This window comes from Mustela erminea, chromosome X (assembly GCF_009829155.1).
Source record: "Mustela erminea isolate mMusErm1 chromosome X, mMusErm1.Pri, whole genome shotgun sequence".
Taxonomy (NCBI): Eukaryota; Metazoa; Chordata; class Mammalia; order Carnivora; family Mustelidae; genus Mustela; species Mustela erminea.
The window spans coordinates 62,711,992-62,731,231 of NC_045635.1; the positions used below are offsets into that span (position 1 = coordinate 62,711,992).

Here is a 19,240-nt window from a genome sequence, read left to right on the forward strand (position 1 = left end):
CAAAGTAGCAGAAAGAGAAAATAAGAAAATAATCCCATTTAAAATGGCATCAAAAAGAATACAATATGTAGGAATAAATTTAACCAAGGAGGTGAAAGTTGTATATTCTGAAAACTATAAGACATTGGTGAAAGAAACTGAAGATAACATAAACAAATGGAAAGATATACAATGCTCATGGATTGGAAGAATTAATATTGTTAAAATGTTCATACTATTCAAAGCAATCTATAGATTCAATGGAGTGCCTATCAACATATAATAAAACTAGAACCAGAACAAATAATCCTAAAATCTGTATTGAACCACAAAGAGCCTTGAATAGTCAAAGCAATCTTGAGAAAGAACAAAACTTGTGGTATTACCACTTCAGATTTCAAGATAAGCTACAAAGTTGTAGTAATCAAAACAGTATGGTACTGGACAAAAACAGACACATAGACCAGTTGAACAGAATAGAGACCTTAGAAATAAATCCATACACATATGATTAATTAATCTATGACAGAGGAGACAAGAATATGCAATGGGGAAAAGACAATCTCTTCAATTAATGGTATTGGGAAAACTAGACATTTACATACGAATGAAGCTGGACCATTTTCTTACACCATACACAAAAATTAAACAAATAGACTGAAGTCCTAAATGTGAGGCCCACAATTACAAAACTCCTAAAAGAAAATTTAGACAGTGATTTTTTTTGGACTTCAGCCTTAGCAATATGTTTAATATCTCTCCTCAGGCAAGGTAAACAAAAGTAAAAATAAAGTACTTGGACTACACCAAAATAAAATATTTTTGCATAGCAAAGGAAACTAGCAACAAAACAAAAAGGCAACCTACTAAATGAGAATAAATATGTGGAAATGACATATCTAATAAGGGCTTAATATTAAAAATATATTTAAAAAGTATAGAGTTGAATACCAGAAAAATCCCACAAACAATCTGATTGAAAAATGGGCATAGAACCTGAATAGGTATTTTTCCAAAGAAGATATACAAATGGCCAACAATTGCATGAAATTATGCTCAATAAGAAACACAATGAGATACTACTTTAAATCTGTTAGAATGGCTACCATCAAAAAGACAAAAAATAACAAGTCTGTCAAGGATATGGAGAAAAGGGAACCATCATGCACTGTTGTTGAGAATATAAATTGACACAACCACTGAAGAAAACATTATGGAGGTTTCTCAAAAATTTTAAAATAGAAATATCACATGATCTAGTAATTCCACTACTGGATATTTATCAAAGAAAACCAAAGATAAATATTTGAAAAGATATATACACCACTATGTTTATTGCAACATTATTTACAATAGTCAAGATATGGAAGCAACCTAAATGTCCATTGATAAATGAATGAATACAGAAGATGTGTGTATATATATATATATATATATATTACTCAGCCACAAAAAAGATAAGATGTTGCTATTTGTGACAACATGGATAGATCTACAGGGTATTATGCTAAGTGAAATAAATGAGACAGAGAAAGACAAATACCATATGATTTTCCTTACTTGATGGAATCTAAAAAACAAAATAAACAAAACAAAAACTCAGACTCTTAAATACAGAGAGTAAACTGGTGGTTGCCAGAGGGTTGTGGGTGGAGGAATGAACAAAAGAGGTAAAAGAGATTAAGAGGTACAGGCTTTCAATTATAAAATAAATAATTCATGAAGATAAAAATTATATCATAAGGAATATAGTCAATAATATTGTAATAATGTGCTATGGTGACTATTTATTTATTTTATCTTATTTATTTATTTATTTAATTTTCAGCATAACAGTATTCATCATTTTTTTACCACACCCAGTGCTCCATGCAATCCGTGCCCTCTATAATACGCACCACATGGTACCCCAACCTCCCACCCTCCCGCCACACCAAACCCTTCAGATTGTTTTTCAGAGTCCATAGTCTCTCATGGTTCACCTCCCCTTCCAATTTCTCCCAACTCCCTTCTCCTCTCTAACTCCCCGTGTCCTCCATGCTATTTGTTATGCTCCACAAATAAGTGAAACCATATGATAATTGACTCTCTCTTCTTGACTTATTTCACTCAGCATAATCTCTTCCAGTCCCGTCCATGTTGCTACAAAAGTTGGGTATTCATCTTTTCTGATGGAGGCATAATACTCCATAGTGTATATGGACCACATGTGGAAAGCACTGAGTATTACATTGAATTGTCAAATTAATATTTTGTACACCTGAAATTTATATAATATTGTATGTCAATTATACTTCAATAATAATAATAATAATAATAATTATTATTATTATTATTCTACTCTTGAGAGGTCCTGGGCCAGCTACTGGGAAGTAGTCATTCCTGTACTCCTCTATCCTATCTCTAGGCAGACCAGAACTATATCACTAGGCTGTAGACTTTTTGGAAGGAAGCAAAATGAACACAGAGATGAGGCATACCAGTTAAGAAAAACTGCATATTGAAGAGAAAGGAACAACTAGGGAAGACACATGATTATGAATTGGTATTCTCTAATGGTGTTTATAAATGAAGAGAGGCCATGGAAAATTTACAGATACCTGAAAATTTTATATAAAAGATGGCTGATATCACTTGTTTGTGAGCATTTATTCACTGGAACTAATAATTACCTTATAAAATATAATTCGAGCTTTTCCATATATCGACAGATAGAAGACTTTTTTCAAGATTTTATTTATTTACTTGACACAGAGAGAGAGATCACAAGTAGGCAGAGAGACAGACAGAGAGAGAGGGGAAGCAGGCTCCCTGCTGAGCAGAGAGCCCAATGTGAGACTTGATCTCAGAACCCTGAGATCATGACTTGAGCCGAAGGCAGAGGCTGAACCCACTGAGCCACCCAGGCGCCCAACAGATAGAAGAATTCTTAATTGCTCAAATCCAAGAAATTGGTGATATTCTGAATGTTATATAGGATAATATTATTGGTGTTTATAGGGGCGCCTGGGTGGCTCAGTGGTTTAAGCCTCTGCCTTCAGCTCAGGTCATGATCTCAGGGTCCTGGGATCAAGCCCCACATCAGGCTCTCTGCTCAGCGGGGAGCCTGCTTCCCCCTGCCTCTCTGCCTTACTTGTGATCTCTCTCTGTCTATCAAATAAATAAATAAAAATCTTAAAAAATATATTATTGGTGTTTATAGGATGTATGGAAGTTTGTGTCTGAGAATTTAGTTTATCCGGGAAAACAGTAAGACATGCTACTTGCAAGTTCTGGAGAAAGAATTAAGTAATAGTAATAAACATCTATAATGTTTACCAGCTGACCTGGGGCTAAAATACAGTTAGTTGTCAATGAAACCTCATCTTTACTTACTGGATCTGTTAATGTAAAAACTTCAATTTCAGAAACTTGCCTATTTTATTTCCATTTTATATTTTCCTTAGGTTTCAGTAATGTTCTTTTTGAATAGAATCTGCTACTGCCATACCTTTGATGGAGGAAGACTATTCTTGGTGGCCAGGTGGGATGATCACTGTGAGAACTGATAGAGAAAAATCCCAAGAGGAGATGGAGGTGCTAAAAGAGGGCAACTCAAGGCCCTTAAAGATGGGAGATAATGTTAAGGAGGAAAATCTGGCTTAGATAATTTGCCCTAAGGATCTTAGATTTTATTTAGTAGGCAGTGAGGTGACAATAAAGGTGTTTGACTTAAAACAAAACCCTTTTCATAATGTAGTGTTACATTTGTAATTAAAGTGTTCTGCTTACCAATATAAGACAAAAATGTGAATAGCTTTTTCCATTGTGGAAATACTTAACCGGTTAATAACAACCTATATGTCTCTAATTTTTATTATAACTTGTTTTTTTTTAAACAAAACTAAAATTCTTATCACTTCTAACTGCTGTAACTAAAAGTCTGTTCAGAAAGAGTGATAGCTGGAGTTAAGACAGTGGCATAGTAGGAGGATCTTAGACTTGTCTCATCCCTGGAACATAGCTGGACAGCTATGAAATCATTCTGAATACCCTACACATGAACCTGAAGACTGATGGAACAAACTGCACTACTAGAGGAAGAGAAGAAGCCACATTGAAGAAGGTAGGAGGTGCAGAGATGTGGTTTGGGGAAAAAATGGATCATGGTTGCTTTGGAGGGGAGGGAGCAGTGGTCATGGAGAAAGGAGAGAGAGAGGAGCACACAAGGAAACACAGAAGGAGAAGACTTCCTCAATGCTACTGTCTGGGAAAATGAGAGGGGCTGATTTTCCTGAGTTCTTGCAATCAGCAGGCCATAAGATTGGCGTTTTAAAGATGGGCATGCAGGCACCTAGGTGGCTCTTTGGTTTCATGATCCCAGCTTCCTGGGATCAAGTCCCACATTGGGCTCCCTGCTTGGTGGGGAGTCTGCTTCTCCCCCTGTCCCTCCCCTACACTCATGTGCACTCTCTCTCTCACAAAAATGAATAAATGAAATCTTAAAAAAAAAGGTTTCCCCAGGAAACCTTCTGGCCCTGGACTCAAATTGGCAAAGAAGTTAAACTCTCTCTCTTTGCAGATGACATGATCTTTTATGTGAAAAACCCAAAAAACTCCACCCCCAAATTATTGGAACTCATAAAGCAATTCAGCAACATGGCAGGATACAAAAATCAATGCACAGAAATCAGCTGCATTTCTATACACTAACAATGTGACTGAAGAAAGAGAAATTAAGGAATCAGTTCCATTTACAATAGTACCAAAACCCCTAAGATACCCAGGAATAAACCTAATCAAAGAGGTAAAGGATCTATACTCTAGAAACTATGGAACACTTATGAAATAAATTGAGGAAGACACTAAGAGGTGGAAAAATATTCCATGTTCTTGGATTGGAAGACTAAATATTGTAAAAATGACTATGCTGCCCAGAAAATTCTAAAATTTCAATGCAATCCCGACCAAAATACCATTGACATTTTTCACAGAACTGGAACAATCCTAAAATTTGTATGGAATGAGAAAAGAATCACCAAGGAAATGTTGAAAAAGAAAACCAAAGCTGGGGGCATCTTAATGCCTGACTTAAGCCATATTACAAAGCTGTTATCATCAAGACAGCATGGTATTGGCATAAAAACAGACACATAGATCAGTGGAACAGAATAGAGACCCCAGAAATGCACCCTCAACCTTATAGTTAACTGATCTTTGACAAATCAGGAAAGAATATCCAGTGGAAAAAAAGACAGCCTCTTCAATAAATGGTGCTGGGAAAACTGGACAGTCACATGCAGAAGAATGAAACTGGACCATTCTCTTACACCATATACAAAGATAAACTCAAAGTGGATAAAAGACTCCAATGTGTAACAGGAATCCATCGAAATCCTAGAGAAGAACATAGGCAGTAACCTCTTCAACATTGGCCACAGTGACTTCTTTCAAGACATGTCTATAAAAGACAAGGGAAACAAAAGCAAAAATGAACTTCTGGGACTTCATCAAGATCAAAAGCTTCTGCACAGCAAAGGAAACAGTCAACAATACTAAGAGGCACTCCACTGAATGGGAGAAGATATTTGCAAATGACATTACAGATAAAGGACTGGGATCCAAGATCTATAAAGAACTCAAACTTAACACCCCACAAAACAAATAACCTAGTCAAAAAATGGGCAGAAGACATTAACAGATACTTCTTCAAAGAAGACATACAAATGGCTAGCAGACACATGAAAAAATGTTCAACATCACAAGCCATCAGGGAAATTCAATTCAAAACCACAATGAAATACCACCCTACACCAGTTAGAATGGCAAAAATTAGTAAGACAAGGAACAACAGGGATGTGGACAAAGGGGAACCCTCCTACACTGCTGCTGGGAATGTAAGCTGGTACAGCTACTCTGGAAAACCATATGGAGGTTCCTCAACATGTTAAAAATAGAGCTATCCTATAACCCAAAAACTGTGCTACTAGGTATTTATTTACCCCAAAGATACAGACGTAGGGAAAAGAAGGGGCACATGCACCCCAATGTTCATAGTAGCAATGTCCACAATAGCCAAATTGTGGAAGGAGCTGAGATGCCCTTCAACAGATGAATGGATAAAGAAGTTGTGGTTTAATAAAATCTTTAAAAAAATAGGTGTCTGGGTGGCTCAGTTGTTAAGCGTCTGCCTCCAGGTCAGGTCATGATCCCAGGGTCCTGGGATTGAGCCCTTCATGGAGCTCCCTGCTTGGCAGGAAGCCTGCTTTTCCCTCTCCCACTTCACCTGCTTGTGTTCCCTCTCTGTTTCGGTCTCTCTCTCTGTCAAATAAATAAATAAATAAATAAATAGAAAGGAAAAAAAAAAGAACTGGCTTCCTTTGCCTTTAAAAAAAAGTTGTGGTTTGTATATACAATGGAGTATTACTCAGCCATCAGGAAAGGATGAATACCCACCATTTGCATAGACATGGATGGAACTGGAAGGGATTATGTTAAGTGAAATAAGTCAAGCAGAAAAGGACAATTATCATATGGTTTCACTCATATGTGGAACATAAGGAATAGTGCAAAGGACCACAGGGGAAGGTCGGGAAAACTGAATGGGAAGAAATCAGAGAAGGAGATAAACCATGAGAGACTCTGTACTCTGGAAACCAAATTGAGGGTTACAGAAGGGAGGGGGGTAGGAAGTGGTAACCAGGTGACAGGTATTAAGGAGAGCATGTGTGGTAATGATCACTGGGTGTTATAAGCAACTAAAGAATTGTTGAACACTACATCAAAAACTAATAATGTGTTGGAGAGGATGTGGAGAAAGGGGAACCTCTTTCACTGTTGGTGGGAATGCAAGTTGGTGCAGCCAATTTGGAGAACAGTGTGGAGATTCCTTAAGAAATTAAAAATAGAGCTTCCCTATGATCCTGCAATTTCATTACTGGGTATTTACCCCCAAAATACAGATGCAGTGAAAAGAAGGGCCAACTGGACCCAATGTTCATAGCAGCAATGGCCATAGTTGCCAAACTGTGGGAAGAACCAAGATGACCTTTAACGGACAAATGGATAATGAAGATATGGTCCATATATACAATGGAGTATTATGCCTCCATCAGAAAGGATGAATACCCAACTTTTGTAGCAACATGGATGGGACTGGAAGAGATTATGCTGAGTGAAATCAGTCAAGCAGAGAGAGTCAATTATCATATGGTTTTGCTTATTTGTGGAGCATAAGGAATAACATGGAGGACATGGGGAGATGGAGAGGAAAAGGGAGTTGGGGGAAGCTGGAGGGGGAGATGAACCATGAAAGACTGTGGACTCTGAAAATCAATCTGAGGGGTTTGGAGGGGCAGGGAGTGGGAGTTTGGGTGAGTCTGGTGATGGCTATTATGGAGGGCACATATTGCATGGAACACTGGGTGTGGTGCATAAACAGTGAATTTTGGAACACTGAAAAGAAATAAAAAAATTTTTAAAAACTAATGATGTATTATATGCTGGCTAATTGAACATAATAAAAAAAATAAAGGTTGGCAGGCTTAGATGGATAGAGCCTTGAGGGCACTGCCCTGCTCCTGAGGAGAAGGCAGACATACAACCTGTGGGGCAGATGGCATGGAAATAGTGATCTGAAGAATGCCTGAGGCACACGGGGGATACTGTTTGGTCTTCTTGGAGTGCATTGTTGAGATGGTGGATTCACAGATATGCTTCTCCAGGGACAAAGGAGCCTATGGGTGCCATTTCCCTTCCCTCTCCCTCAGCATAAACACAGAGCCACGTATGGCAAACAGCACAACTCCAACATTAGCTACCTAACCTGCTTATTCCAAGTCCCACACCCTGTGCTCTGGCACTACTGCCCTACTTGGTAAAGTTAGCCTTAGTCCCAGCACAGAGGACCCCTTCCCCAGAACACCAGTGGAAGTCCTAGCCCACAGTATGTCTTCCAACAAGAGAGTTCTGTAGGGCTTCCATTCTAGTGGAAATAGTATCAGGTCTCATTTCACAAGCAGACCAGAGCGCACCTACTTAGAACTCACCACATTCTGGTCAAGGACCAAACACTGTCAACTACAGGCAAGAGCCTGTGCACATAACTGAAGAATGTAACAGCCAAAACACAACAGCAGAGTGCACCCAGTAAACACCAGACACTGCCTGAGGTGTCAGGTTCTGGACACTACATGACCTCTTCCTCATAAAACTATTACACAGGAGCAAGAACGATAACTTGTCTAACACAGAGAAGAAGGTGGAGGCTTAGACAAAATGTAAAGTTGGAGGAATTCATCCTAAAATAAAGAACAAGATAAAGTCATGAACAGAGATCTAAGGAGTACAGATACGTTTAATGTCGTGGCTGGTGCGACAAACCGACCGGGAACACGAGGGTAAAAGGATGGTGAAAAGAAATTAAGAGACAAAGAGATGGGGGCAGAAGGAGCACCTAGGATGATGTCCCATAGTGCCAAAGTTTATTTTGCAGAGTTCTGATTTATACCACACAGTAAGGGAATCACCTCCTGTACATCTGGTGCTAGTTTCTATTTTGGCCTGAGAGTAGCTGGCCAGGCAGAGATATCAGACAGCCTTGACCTTCGTGGTTTGTACACTTAGGCCATAACTCAATATTCACAAAACACAGGAGCCTTATTAACTTAGTCTTGAGACAGCAGCTGCAATGGCAACATGCCAAACCTTACAATGTTCTCATAACAATCACCAGGGAAAAAGGGTAGCACTCTAGCTCGCCACCCATGAACTTCCTTGGTTGAAGAGGTTCCCAAGAACTGTTGCTCTATTGGGTTAACCCCTTCTAGGCACGAGGCTCCCAACAGTGTAACATGCCTGATGGAAAATTTAAAGCAATAATCATAAGGATACACACTGGGCTTGAGAAAAGAATGGAAGACTTCAGGGTGGCCCTTAAGGTAGAGATGAAAGAGTTAAAAAACAGTCAGAAATGAAGAATGATATAACTAAGATTAGAAACAGATTTGATGCAATGAACACAAGGAATAAAGACGCAGAGGAATGAATAAGTGGTATAAAAGATACAATAATGAAAAATAAGTGACTCCACCAAATGTAATAACATTCATATTATAGGAGTTCCAGAAGAAGAGAGAGAAAAGGGGGCAAAAAAATTATTTGAGCAAATAATAGCTGTAAACTTCCCTGATTTGGGGAAGGAAACAGATATTGAGATCCAGGAAGCACAGAGAACTTCCATCAAGATCAAAAAAAGCAGACCATCACCAACACATACTGTAATTAAAGTTGCAAAATATAGTGATGAAGAAAAAAAAATCTTAAAAGCAGCAAGACAAAAGTCCCTAACCTACAAAAGAAGACTAGCTAGCTGAAGATTTCTCAATAGAAATGCAGCAAGCCAGAAGAAAGTGGCATGATATATATGTGCTGAATGGCAAAAACCTGCAACCCGGAATACTCTATCCAGCAAGCCTATCATTCAGAATAAAAGGGGAAAGAGTGTGCCAAACAAAGAAAAATTAAAGGAGTTTGTGATCACTAAACCAGTCCTGTGAGAAATATTAAAGGGGACTCCTTGAGTGCAAAGAAAAGACCAAAAGTGACAAAGACAAGAAAGGAACAGAGAAAATCTCCAGAAACAATGTCAAAACAAGTAATAAATGACACTATATACATATCTGTCAATACTTACCATGAATGTAAATGGACTAAATGCTCCAATCAAAAGCTAGGGTGTCAGAATGGATAAAAAAATAAGACCCATCTATACACTGCCTATCAGAGACTCATTTTAGATTTGAAGACACCTGCAGATTGAAAGTGAGGGGATGGATAAACATTTTTCTTGAAATGGATGTTAAAGAAGCCAGAATAACAATACTTACATCAAACAAGCTAGACTTTAAAACACACTGTAACTAGAGATGAAGAAGTACACTTCATCATAATAAAGGGGATAGTTCAACAAGAATATATAACAATTCTATATATTTATACACCCAGCATGGGAGCACTCAGATGTATAAAAATGTAAATAATAAACATGAAGGAACTAATTGTTCTCTCTGCAACTTATAGCAATGGGAAGTTTACAGCAATGGACTTACAGCAACGGACGAGTCATTTAAGCAGAAAATCCATAAAGAAACAATGGTTTTGAATGACACACTGGATCAGATGGACTCAACAGATATATTTACAACATTCCATCCTAAAGCAGCAGAACACACATTCTTTTAAAGTTCACTTGGGACAGGGACACCTGGGTAGCTCAGTTAGTTAAGTGTCCAACTCTTAATTTCGGGTCAGTAATTATCTCAAGGTTGTGAGATCAAGTCCTGAATCAGGCTCTGTACATAGCAGGGAGCCTGCTTGAGATTCTCTACTGTCCTTCTGCCCCTCCCCACTGCATTCAATCTTTCTCTCTCAAATAAATAAACAAATCTTTAAAATGCACATGGGACATTCTCCAGAAAAAATCACAAATTAGGCCTCAACAAATTAAAAAAGATTGACATCATACCATGCATCTTTTCTAACTATAACACTATGAAACTTGAAGTCAACCACAAGAAAAAAATTTGGAAAGACCACAAATACATGGAGGTTAAACAGTAAGCTACCAAACAATGAATAGATAAACCAGGAAATCTAAGAGGAAATAAAAAATTACATGGGGAAGAGTCTACCTTTGATTCTGGGAAATAAACAGGGTTGTGGAAGGGAAGCTGGGTGGAGGGATGGGATAATTCGGTGATTATCAATAAGGAGGGCACATGGTGTAATGAGCACTAGGTGTTATATGCAAAGAATGAATCATTGAACATTCTGTCAAAACTAATCAGGTACTATACATTGGCTAATTGAATTTTTAAAAAAATTACCTGGAAACCAATGAAAATGAAAACATGACAGTCGGAAACCTTTGGGATGCTACAGAAGTGGTCCTAAGAGGGAAGTATATAGCAATATAGGGCTACCATAAGAAGGAAGAAAAATTTCAAAGCAACAAACTAAACTTACACATAAAGAAGCTAGTAAAAAAACAACAAAGGAAGCCTAAAGCAGGCAGAAGAAGGGAAAATAAAGATTAGAGCAGAATAAATGATATAGAAACTAAAAAAGACCACAAAAGAAGAAATCAATGAAACCAGGAGTTGATTTTTTGAAACAATCAGTAAAATTGATTAACCCCTAACCAGACTTAGCAAAAAGAAGAGAAAGGACCCAAGTAAATATAAGCACAAATGAGACAGGAGAAATAACAACAAATACCACAGAAATACAATTATAAGAGAATTATAAAAAACTATATGCTAACAGTTTGGACAACCTGGAAGAAATGGATAAATTCCTGGGAACATATAAACTACCAAAAGTGAAACAGGAAGGAATAGAAAACTTGACAGACTAATAACCAGCAAATAAATTGAGTCAGCATTTAAAAAAATTCCCCACAAACAAAACTCCAGAGTCAGATGGCTTCTCAGGGGAATTCACGAAACATTTAACGAAGAGTTAGTACCTATTCTTCTCCAACTACTCAAAAAAAAAAAAAAACAAAACTGGAAGGAAATTTTCAAATTCATTCTAGGAGCCCAACATTATCCTGATACCAAAATCAGAAAAGACTCCATCAAAAAATAGAACTACAGGCCAATATCCCTGATGAACAAGGATGCAAAAATTCTCAATAAAATACGAGGAAATCAGATTCAACAGTAATTAAGAGAATCATTCACCAAAATCAAGTGAGATTTATTCCTGGGCTGCAAGGCTGATTAATTACTAGAAAACCAATCAACATGATATACCACAGTAATTTAAAAAAAGGATAAGAACCATATGATCATTTCAATAGACATGGAAAAATCATTTCACAAAGCATAATATCCATTCATGATAAATCCCTCAATAAAATAGGTGTAGAGGGAATATACATCAATGTAATAAATGCCATATATAAAAAACCCACAGCTAATATTATCCCCAACTGGGGAAAATTGAGAATTTTTTCTCCATATTCACAAACACACAGTTGTCCACTCTTACCACTGTTATTCAAGACACTTCTGGAAGTCCTGTCCACAGCAATCTGAATACAAAAAGAATTAAAATGCACTGATATCAGCAAGGAAGAAGTAAAACTTCCACTCTCTGCAGATGAAATGATACTCTGTATAGAAAACCCAAAAGACTCCACCAACAAATTGCTAGGACTGATACATGAATTCCATAAAGTCACAAGACGCAAACTCAGTGTACAGAAATCTGTTGCATTTCCATACACCAATAATGAAGCAACAGAATGAGAAATCAAGGAATCGATACCATTTATAATTGCACCAAAACCCGTAAGATAACTAGGAATAAAACTACCCAAAGACATAAAGACCTGTACTCTGAAAACTATAAAACCCTGATGAAAGAAATTGAAGATGACACAAAGAAATAGAAAGACATTCCATGATCATGGATCAGAAGAACAAATATTTTAAAATGTCTATAGTACCCAAAGCAATCTACACATTTAATGCAATCCCTTTGAAAATGACACCAGTGTTTTTCACAGAGCTAAAACAAAAAATCGTACAATTTATATAGAATTATAAAAGACCCAGAATAGCCAAGACAGTCTTGAAAAAGAAAAGCAAACCTAGAGGCATCACAATTCAGGACTTCAAGTTATATTACAAAGGTGTAGTGATCAAAATAGCATATTACTGGCACAAAAAATAGACACATAGATCAATGGAATAGAATAGAAAACCTAGAAATGAACCTACAACTATACGGTCAACTCATGTTTGACAAAGTAGGAAAGAATATCCAATGGAAAAAGACAGTCTGTTCAACAAAGAGTATTGGGAAAATAGGACAGCCACATGCAGAAGACTGAAACTGGACCACTTTCTTACACCATACACAAAACTAAATTCAGAATGGATGAAAGACCTCAATGTGAGATGGGAAGCCATTACAATCCTAGAGGAGAACACAGGCAGCAACCTCTTTGACACCAGCTGAAGCAACTTCTTTCTAGATATGCCTCCTGAGGGAAATGAAAGAAAAGTAAAAATAAGCTATTGGGACTTCATAAAAAAACAAAAACAAAAACAAAAACAAACAAACAAACAAACAAAATCAAACCAAACCAAAACAAAAAAAAAGAAAAAAAAAACCCAAAAACCAAAACCAAAAACTTCTGCACATCGAAAGGAACAATCCACAAAACTAAAAGGCACCATATGGAATGGAGAAGATATTTGCAAATGACCTATCTTATAAAGGGTTAGTATCTAAAACACATAACACACTTATAAAACTCAACACCCAAAAAACAAATAATCCATTTAAGAAATGGGCAGAACACAGGAACAGACATTTTTCCAAAGAAGACAGACACAGGAAAAGATGCTTAATATCACTCATTATCAAAGAAATACAGATCAAAACTACAGTGAGATATTACTTCAAACCTGTCAGAATGGCCAAAATGAACAACACCGGAAACAACAGGTGTTGGTGAGGGTGCAGAGAATGGAGCCCTCTTACATTGTTCATGGGAATGCAAACTGGTGCAGCCACTCTGGAAAACAGTTCCTCAAAAAGTTAAAAATAGAACTACCTATAGTCCAGTAATTATACTACTTGGTATTTACCCAAAGGATGTAAAAATACTAATTTGAAGGGATAAATGCATCCTGATGTTTATAGCAGCATTATCCACAAGAGCCAAATTATGGAAAGAGCCCCAGTGCCCACTGACTGATGACTGGATAAAGAAGATGTGGCATGTATATACAATGGAATACTACTCAGCCATATAAAGGAATGAAATCTTGCCATTTCCAAGGACATGGATAGAGCTAGATAGTATTATGTTAAGTGAAATAAGTCAGTCAGAGAAAGACAAATACCATATGACTTGATTCATGCAGAATTTAAGAAACCAAACAAACATGGGTGAAAAATGAGAGGAAAAACCAAGAAGCCAACTCTTCACTATAGAGAACAAATATGGTTACCAGAGAGGAGGTGTTTGGGGGATGGGTTAAATAGTTGATAGGGATTAAGAAGGGCACATGTTGTGGTAGCATCCTGTGCCTTATTTATTGTTGAATTACTAAATTTTATACCTGAAATTAATATTACATTGTATATTAACTAATTGGAATTTAAATAAAAACTTGAAAGAGAAAAATGGAAAGAATGATAGTTGAAGGAAGGTCAGTCAAAATAGTCAGTTTTTCTATAAAAGGTCAGCAGGAGTCAATACAGGAGGTTCCCAGGTGGCTGGGCAAGAAGTCTTTCCCTTTTTAACTATGAAGTTTGGAATGATTTATCTTCCTCAGTTCTAGTAAGCTGCCTTATTTTAAAACTGGACTTTAAGATAGAAACCCTGGACCTAGATAATTTAACAGGGTTAACACTTATAAAGGCATGTTTCCCATCTCTGTTCCTCACATCAGTGCTTTTCTGTTTCCTCATCAGCTGCATTCACCCCAGGTACAGTTTTTGACAAGTACTACAATTTCTCACTCAAAATTTTTGTCAGCTGTTTTATTATTGGGATCAGCTGCTAAAAATTATACACTGATGCCTGATATTAGCAACATAAACACATGCTGGAGGCACAGTTGTAAGCATAACATCATGTGGAGACAAAGAACAGGTGATGGGTATATGACATGAGAACTTAACTTTTAGCTTTACACACACACACACACACACACCTCATTATGATCTGAAAGTCTAGTGGGAGAAAGGTGGAAGGACAAAGTTCTACTTTCTCATTTTTCCTTTGCCACTCTGCCTTTTAGAAAAGTAGACTACATGCCTATGTAGGCTTGCCTACATATACTCTCTCTCTCTCTCTCTCTCTCTCTCTCTCTCTCTATATATATATATATATATATATATATATATTTCTTTGTGTATTTAAACCATTCTAAGAGAGAATGCAAATGATTTTAAAGAAAATTTAGGGGGCCCTGTGTGGCTCAGTTGGTTAAGTGTCTCCCTTTGGTTCAAGTCATGATCCCAGTGTCCTAGGATCAAGCCCCATATCAGACTCCCTGCTCAGCAGGGGAGTTTGCTTCTCCCTCTCCCTCTGCTCACGTTCTCTTGTTCACTCTCTCTCTCAAATAAATAAATAAAATCTTGAATAAAATGTAGAAAATTTAACTAATGTAAATAAGGGCAGAGAAAGGTGAGCTGCTGTCCACTGATTAAATGAACTCAAGCAAAGCACCATGAGTCATCAACTGGAAGGATTGTTTATAAATATATATAGCACTCTATTATGTTTCCTGACATCTGACTGGTTATAAATCAAGGTATCACAAAACTGTTAAGAGACCTTCAAGCTGCCATCTTCCAACCTAAGCCACCCATATATGCTACACAAATCTGGCTATACTTGCCCTTTTCTATATAATGGGCACTTATAAGGTTGACAGGCTTATATAATCTTTCTGGATACTATATTCTCATTACACTACTTTGGTTGCATTAATATGGTCCATATTGGTACTTGCTTTGCTAGGTGGAGAAAACGCTTCCTTCTGAGCCTCCTTACCTCGGGTTTCATCCTCGTTGTCTTCCCAGGGCTCTTCATTTGCTAGCAGTGGGTTTTGTGACTCATTCACAGACCTCATAGGGAAGGAGTGTCCATCACCAGGGCTGTTGGGGAAAGAAAGGCAATGAGCTCCTGCAGCTGACACAGACCTTTTATGAATGTAATAAATCTCTTACAAATAGAAGGGGGTTCTTAGGAAGATTTAAACCATTTAGTTTATTTATTAAAACCATGGTGGAATACGGTTTTACAATAGCATCATTTAGTTGCTGTATTGCTTTCAATTTCTATATCTTGTTTGTCTGCACCAGTGTTAACTGTTTTGGTTTGTAAACAGCTGTTTAACTTGTTTCTCACAATGTCCAGTTATGGCAATATGCACACACTGCAGGCTTTATAATTATAATTTAATGATGATCACCTGAATTTATATCAAACTCTCTTATTGTTTTGGTTCTAAGTTTTCAACAAATATTAGCAGATTCAGAATCATTGATATATTGGAGATAAGTTGCTATGAATTGGTGATAGATATTAATGTCTGAATGCCCCATTATTTGGCTTGTTATGGCAGAAAGGTTAATAGGAACTATGGGAAACAGCCAGAGTGAAGCATCTCTAGGTGTGAAGATTTGGGGCACAATTACCCTCAGGTGGGATCCACTTCATGGATATCTGTGGTAATCTAGGGCTACCTCCTTGGTTAATTACTCCATCCACCAACAGATGGGATGCATTGGAGGGAACTATGTTAGTTCTGGCTAGAGTGGGCTATAGTTTGAACATTTGAGTATATATACCTGAATCCATTGCAAATTTATATATGAGTGACTTTTGGATTACTCATTTTCTATTTCCTATGCCTTTTCTTCTATTAATAATTGTGGTTAACTGGAAGTTGACAGATTTTATTGAAAGTTGTTTACAGAGGATGTAAGTATACTGATTATAAGTGAATGGGCTTTTTTTTTTTATTTCACAGAAGACCATTTTAGATCTTTGATGTAGTGATAGTGTGCGTATATTTGTGTGTGTATGTGTTAGTGGGGTGCAAATAATTGCTGGTAATGGTTATTAATCAACATTGCCCACCAACATAGTTTTGTCTTGTACTTTATAGCCCGGATAGTAGGATATACCATAGACCTTAAATAAATGAGCCTGTGAAACACCAACTGGTACCACTTATCTACTTAGAGCATTTTGGGGGTATATCTCCTCTCTGTTGTTTTCTTCTGTATATACTTGTACATATCTTTGTATATATTTTTAATTACAGAGTACATACCATTGAATTCTACATTTTTCATTTAAAATAGAGTGAGCATTTCCCTTTATTGTGACAGTCTTAATAACTATTAAGACTACATAATATTCTAGTCAATGGGGATATATATATATATATATGTATATATATATATATATATATCTCATATTGTTGAATATTTAGGTTGGATGTTTCCTAATTATTGGCTGGAAATATTGTGATGAACATTTTTATGCCTAGTTTGTCTTTAGGATAGATTTTTAGAAGTGGAATTACTGGACAATGGATATGTGGATTCTTATGATTTTTGATACATATTACTAAATCCATTTATAAAGAGTACTACCAGTTTACACTGCCACAAAGCATAAGAATGTCCATTTATCATACCCTCACCTCCTGATTTGTCTTTATTAACCTAGAAATAACAACTTGGGAGAAAGAGTTTTTACTGGACCGTCATTTGCTGCAGACTACAATTAAAACTGAATTTCCTACTTCAAGGCATGGTCCAGCATCAACTTCTTTCAGTGGTAATAATTACCTACCTGGACCCAATAGGTATTAACCAGAACTTCTTGTTATCGCCAAACACCTGCTGGATATTTTTGATGACGCCAAGGTTGAACCCATTTTTCTCTGGGCCACTTGTAAACACTGGAGTACAGAAGGCCTCTAGGGCAGGATAGGGGAGTTGAAGAAAAGAGGAAGAAAGCAATAAAGGAACAAATTTCAGGACTATCATGATCTTGCAGTTCTCCATGAATGTGATTTGATGTTACAATATCTTTTTGTTGTGGTAGCATGGGCCTCTTATTCTTAGTTATTGCTAAATTACTTAAACAACCAGTTTAATTACTTAATACAAAGTAATTTTGTTATTAAATGCAAAGAATTGATACTCTGTTTTTTTAAAAGGCAGAGGAAACACATAATGGTAGAAATTATTATAAGGAGCCATGGGGTAACTATATATTTTGTGTGGCTGCATTTAAGGAGTGAAAGAACAATCTGAACGGTATTTATTTGAATCTAAGTGGAAACAGCTGCCCAATGGTCTCCATTTTTAGAGCTGGGACTAAAGTAAAGAAGCATGAAGAGTTGGTAATAACATTGATTTTGTTTTGAAACATTTCAGAAATGAAGATGTTCACACTAAAACGTGCAATGTAAGAAATTGAGTTTTATTCCAGTAAAAATGTCAACAGGTGAACTATAATCAACTCAAAGACTGAGGAATTAGACCATGTTAGCGCCCCTTATTTCTAGACACATATTTATCCCATTAAGCAAAAAATACTTTCACTGTTGGACAGGCTGCATCTAGCCTTCTCCCATTCGTTCTTTGTTTTCAGATTCTGTTATCGTGGAGTCTTTAGTACTTCTCTACTTTGCAGTTATGTCTAAGCCAAATGTGTTCATCTACCACCTAGCAACTAAGTGCTACAAATATCTGGTTTAGAAAAGGAATGTAAATATTTTCTTAGCTGTTAGCATTATTAGTGAATGAGTTTCAAATGTATACTGGCTTTTGTACTAAACTTTGCTCAATCTATCTTAGCTAAACATTCAACACTTTCTCCTCACTCCTACTGCATTTATTTGTATACAATGTAAATATTTGTTTCACTATACATGAAATAAAGTTGTTGCACTGGGATCCATCAGAAATATAATTCTCCAAATAACAGCCTGGAGTGCAGAGTAACCAAAAAAATGTTCACCTCTTGTACTCATTTTCTAGAAACTTGCTTATTCAGTGTATTTATCATATTCCCAGTCCTCCAAAGCCCCTTGATGACTGTAGATATCGTGATTTTTTGGCTTAGATTCTTTCTCAGCACTCTATCTTTGGATGCCCTCAATAATTTAGATTCTTTTATTTTTATTAACCTTCACCTCTCTCTTTTGATGTTCCCTTCTGTACTGATTTTTCCTCCACTTCCTCATGTGAACACCTTTCAGAAATTTTTCAAGCCATAAATTTGGGGAGTTATTACCCAATGTGAATTCTAAAGAGCAATGATCCATTTTGGTTTTGTGTGAGGTTTCATTTAATAATGCTTTATTTATTCATTATGGCTCTCCAGTTTGGTTAAACATGTTTACATCTGTCTCAGTTTGGAAGCAAAGGAATGTCACTATAAATAAAATGCTTCAGTGGGACTTTTTCTCTTCCTTAGGAATAATTTGTAGGTCACTATTATATACATTAATGTGTTTCTTCCCTCATCTTAATAACCAGTCTTACCTAAGGTGGTTTTGTTTCTGCTGACAAGCCAACAATGGTAACCAAAGAGAATCACAAGGCTGACAAAAAACATGCAGGCCACAAAGAGGAGGAAAAGAACATGGAACTTTGAGTGAACACTGGGCAATTCCCCCTAGAACAGAAATAATAAACAAATAAAAACAAAGAATTAAAGTGATAC

General features: G+C 36.7%; 1 protein-coding gene across 2 annotated transcripts in view; it reads right to left on the reverse strand.

The window, feature by feature from the left end:
- ZDHHC15 (zinc finger DHHC-type palmitoyltransferase 15) overlaps positions 1 to 19,240 on the reverse strand; it is a 192,731-nt gene that overhangs the window by 68,369 nt on the left and 105,122 nt on the right. For both annotated transcript variants that reach the window (XM_032329658.1, XM_032329659.1), the window contains exons 8-10: positions 19,060 to 19,192; positions 17,357 to 17,483; positions 15,542 to 15,645 (exon numbers count right to left, since the gene is read on the reverse strand). In XM_032329658.1, coding sequence (XP_032185549.1) covers positions 15,542 to 15,645; positions 17,357 to 17,483; positions 19,060 to 19,192 — 364 coding nt within the window. The remainder of the gene's footprint in view (positions 1 to 15,541; positions 15,646 to 17,356; positions 17,484 to 19,059; positions 19,193 to 19,240) is intronic.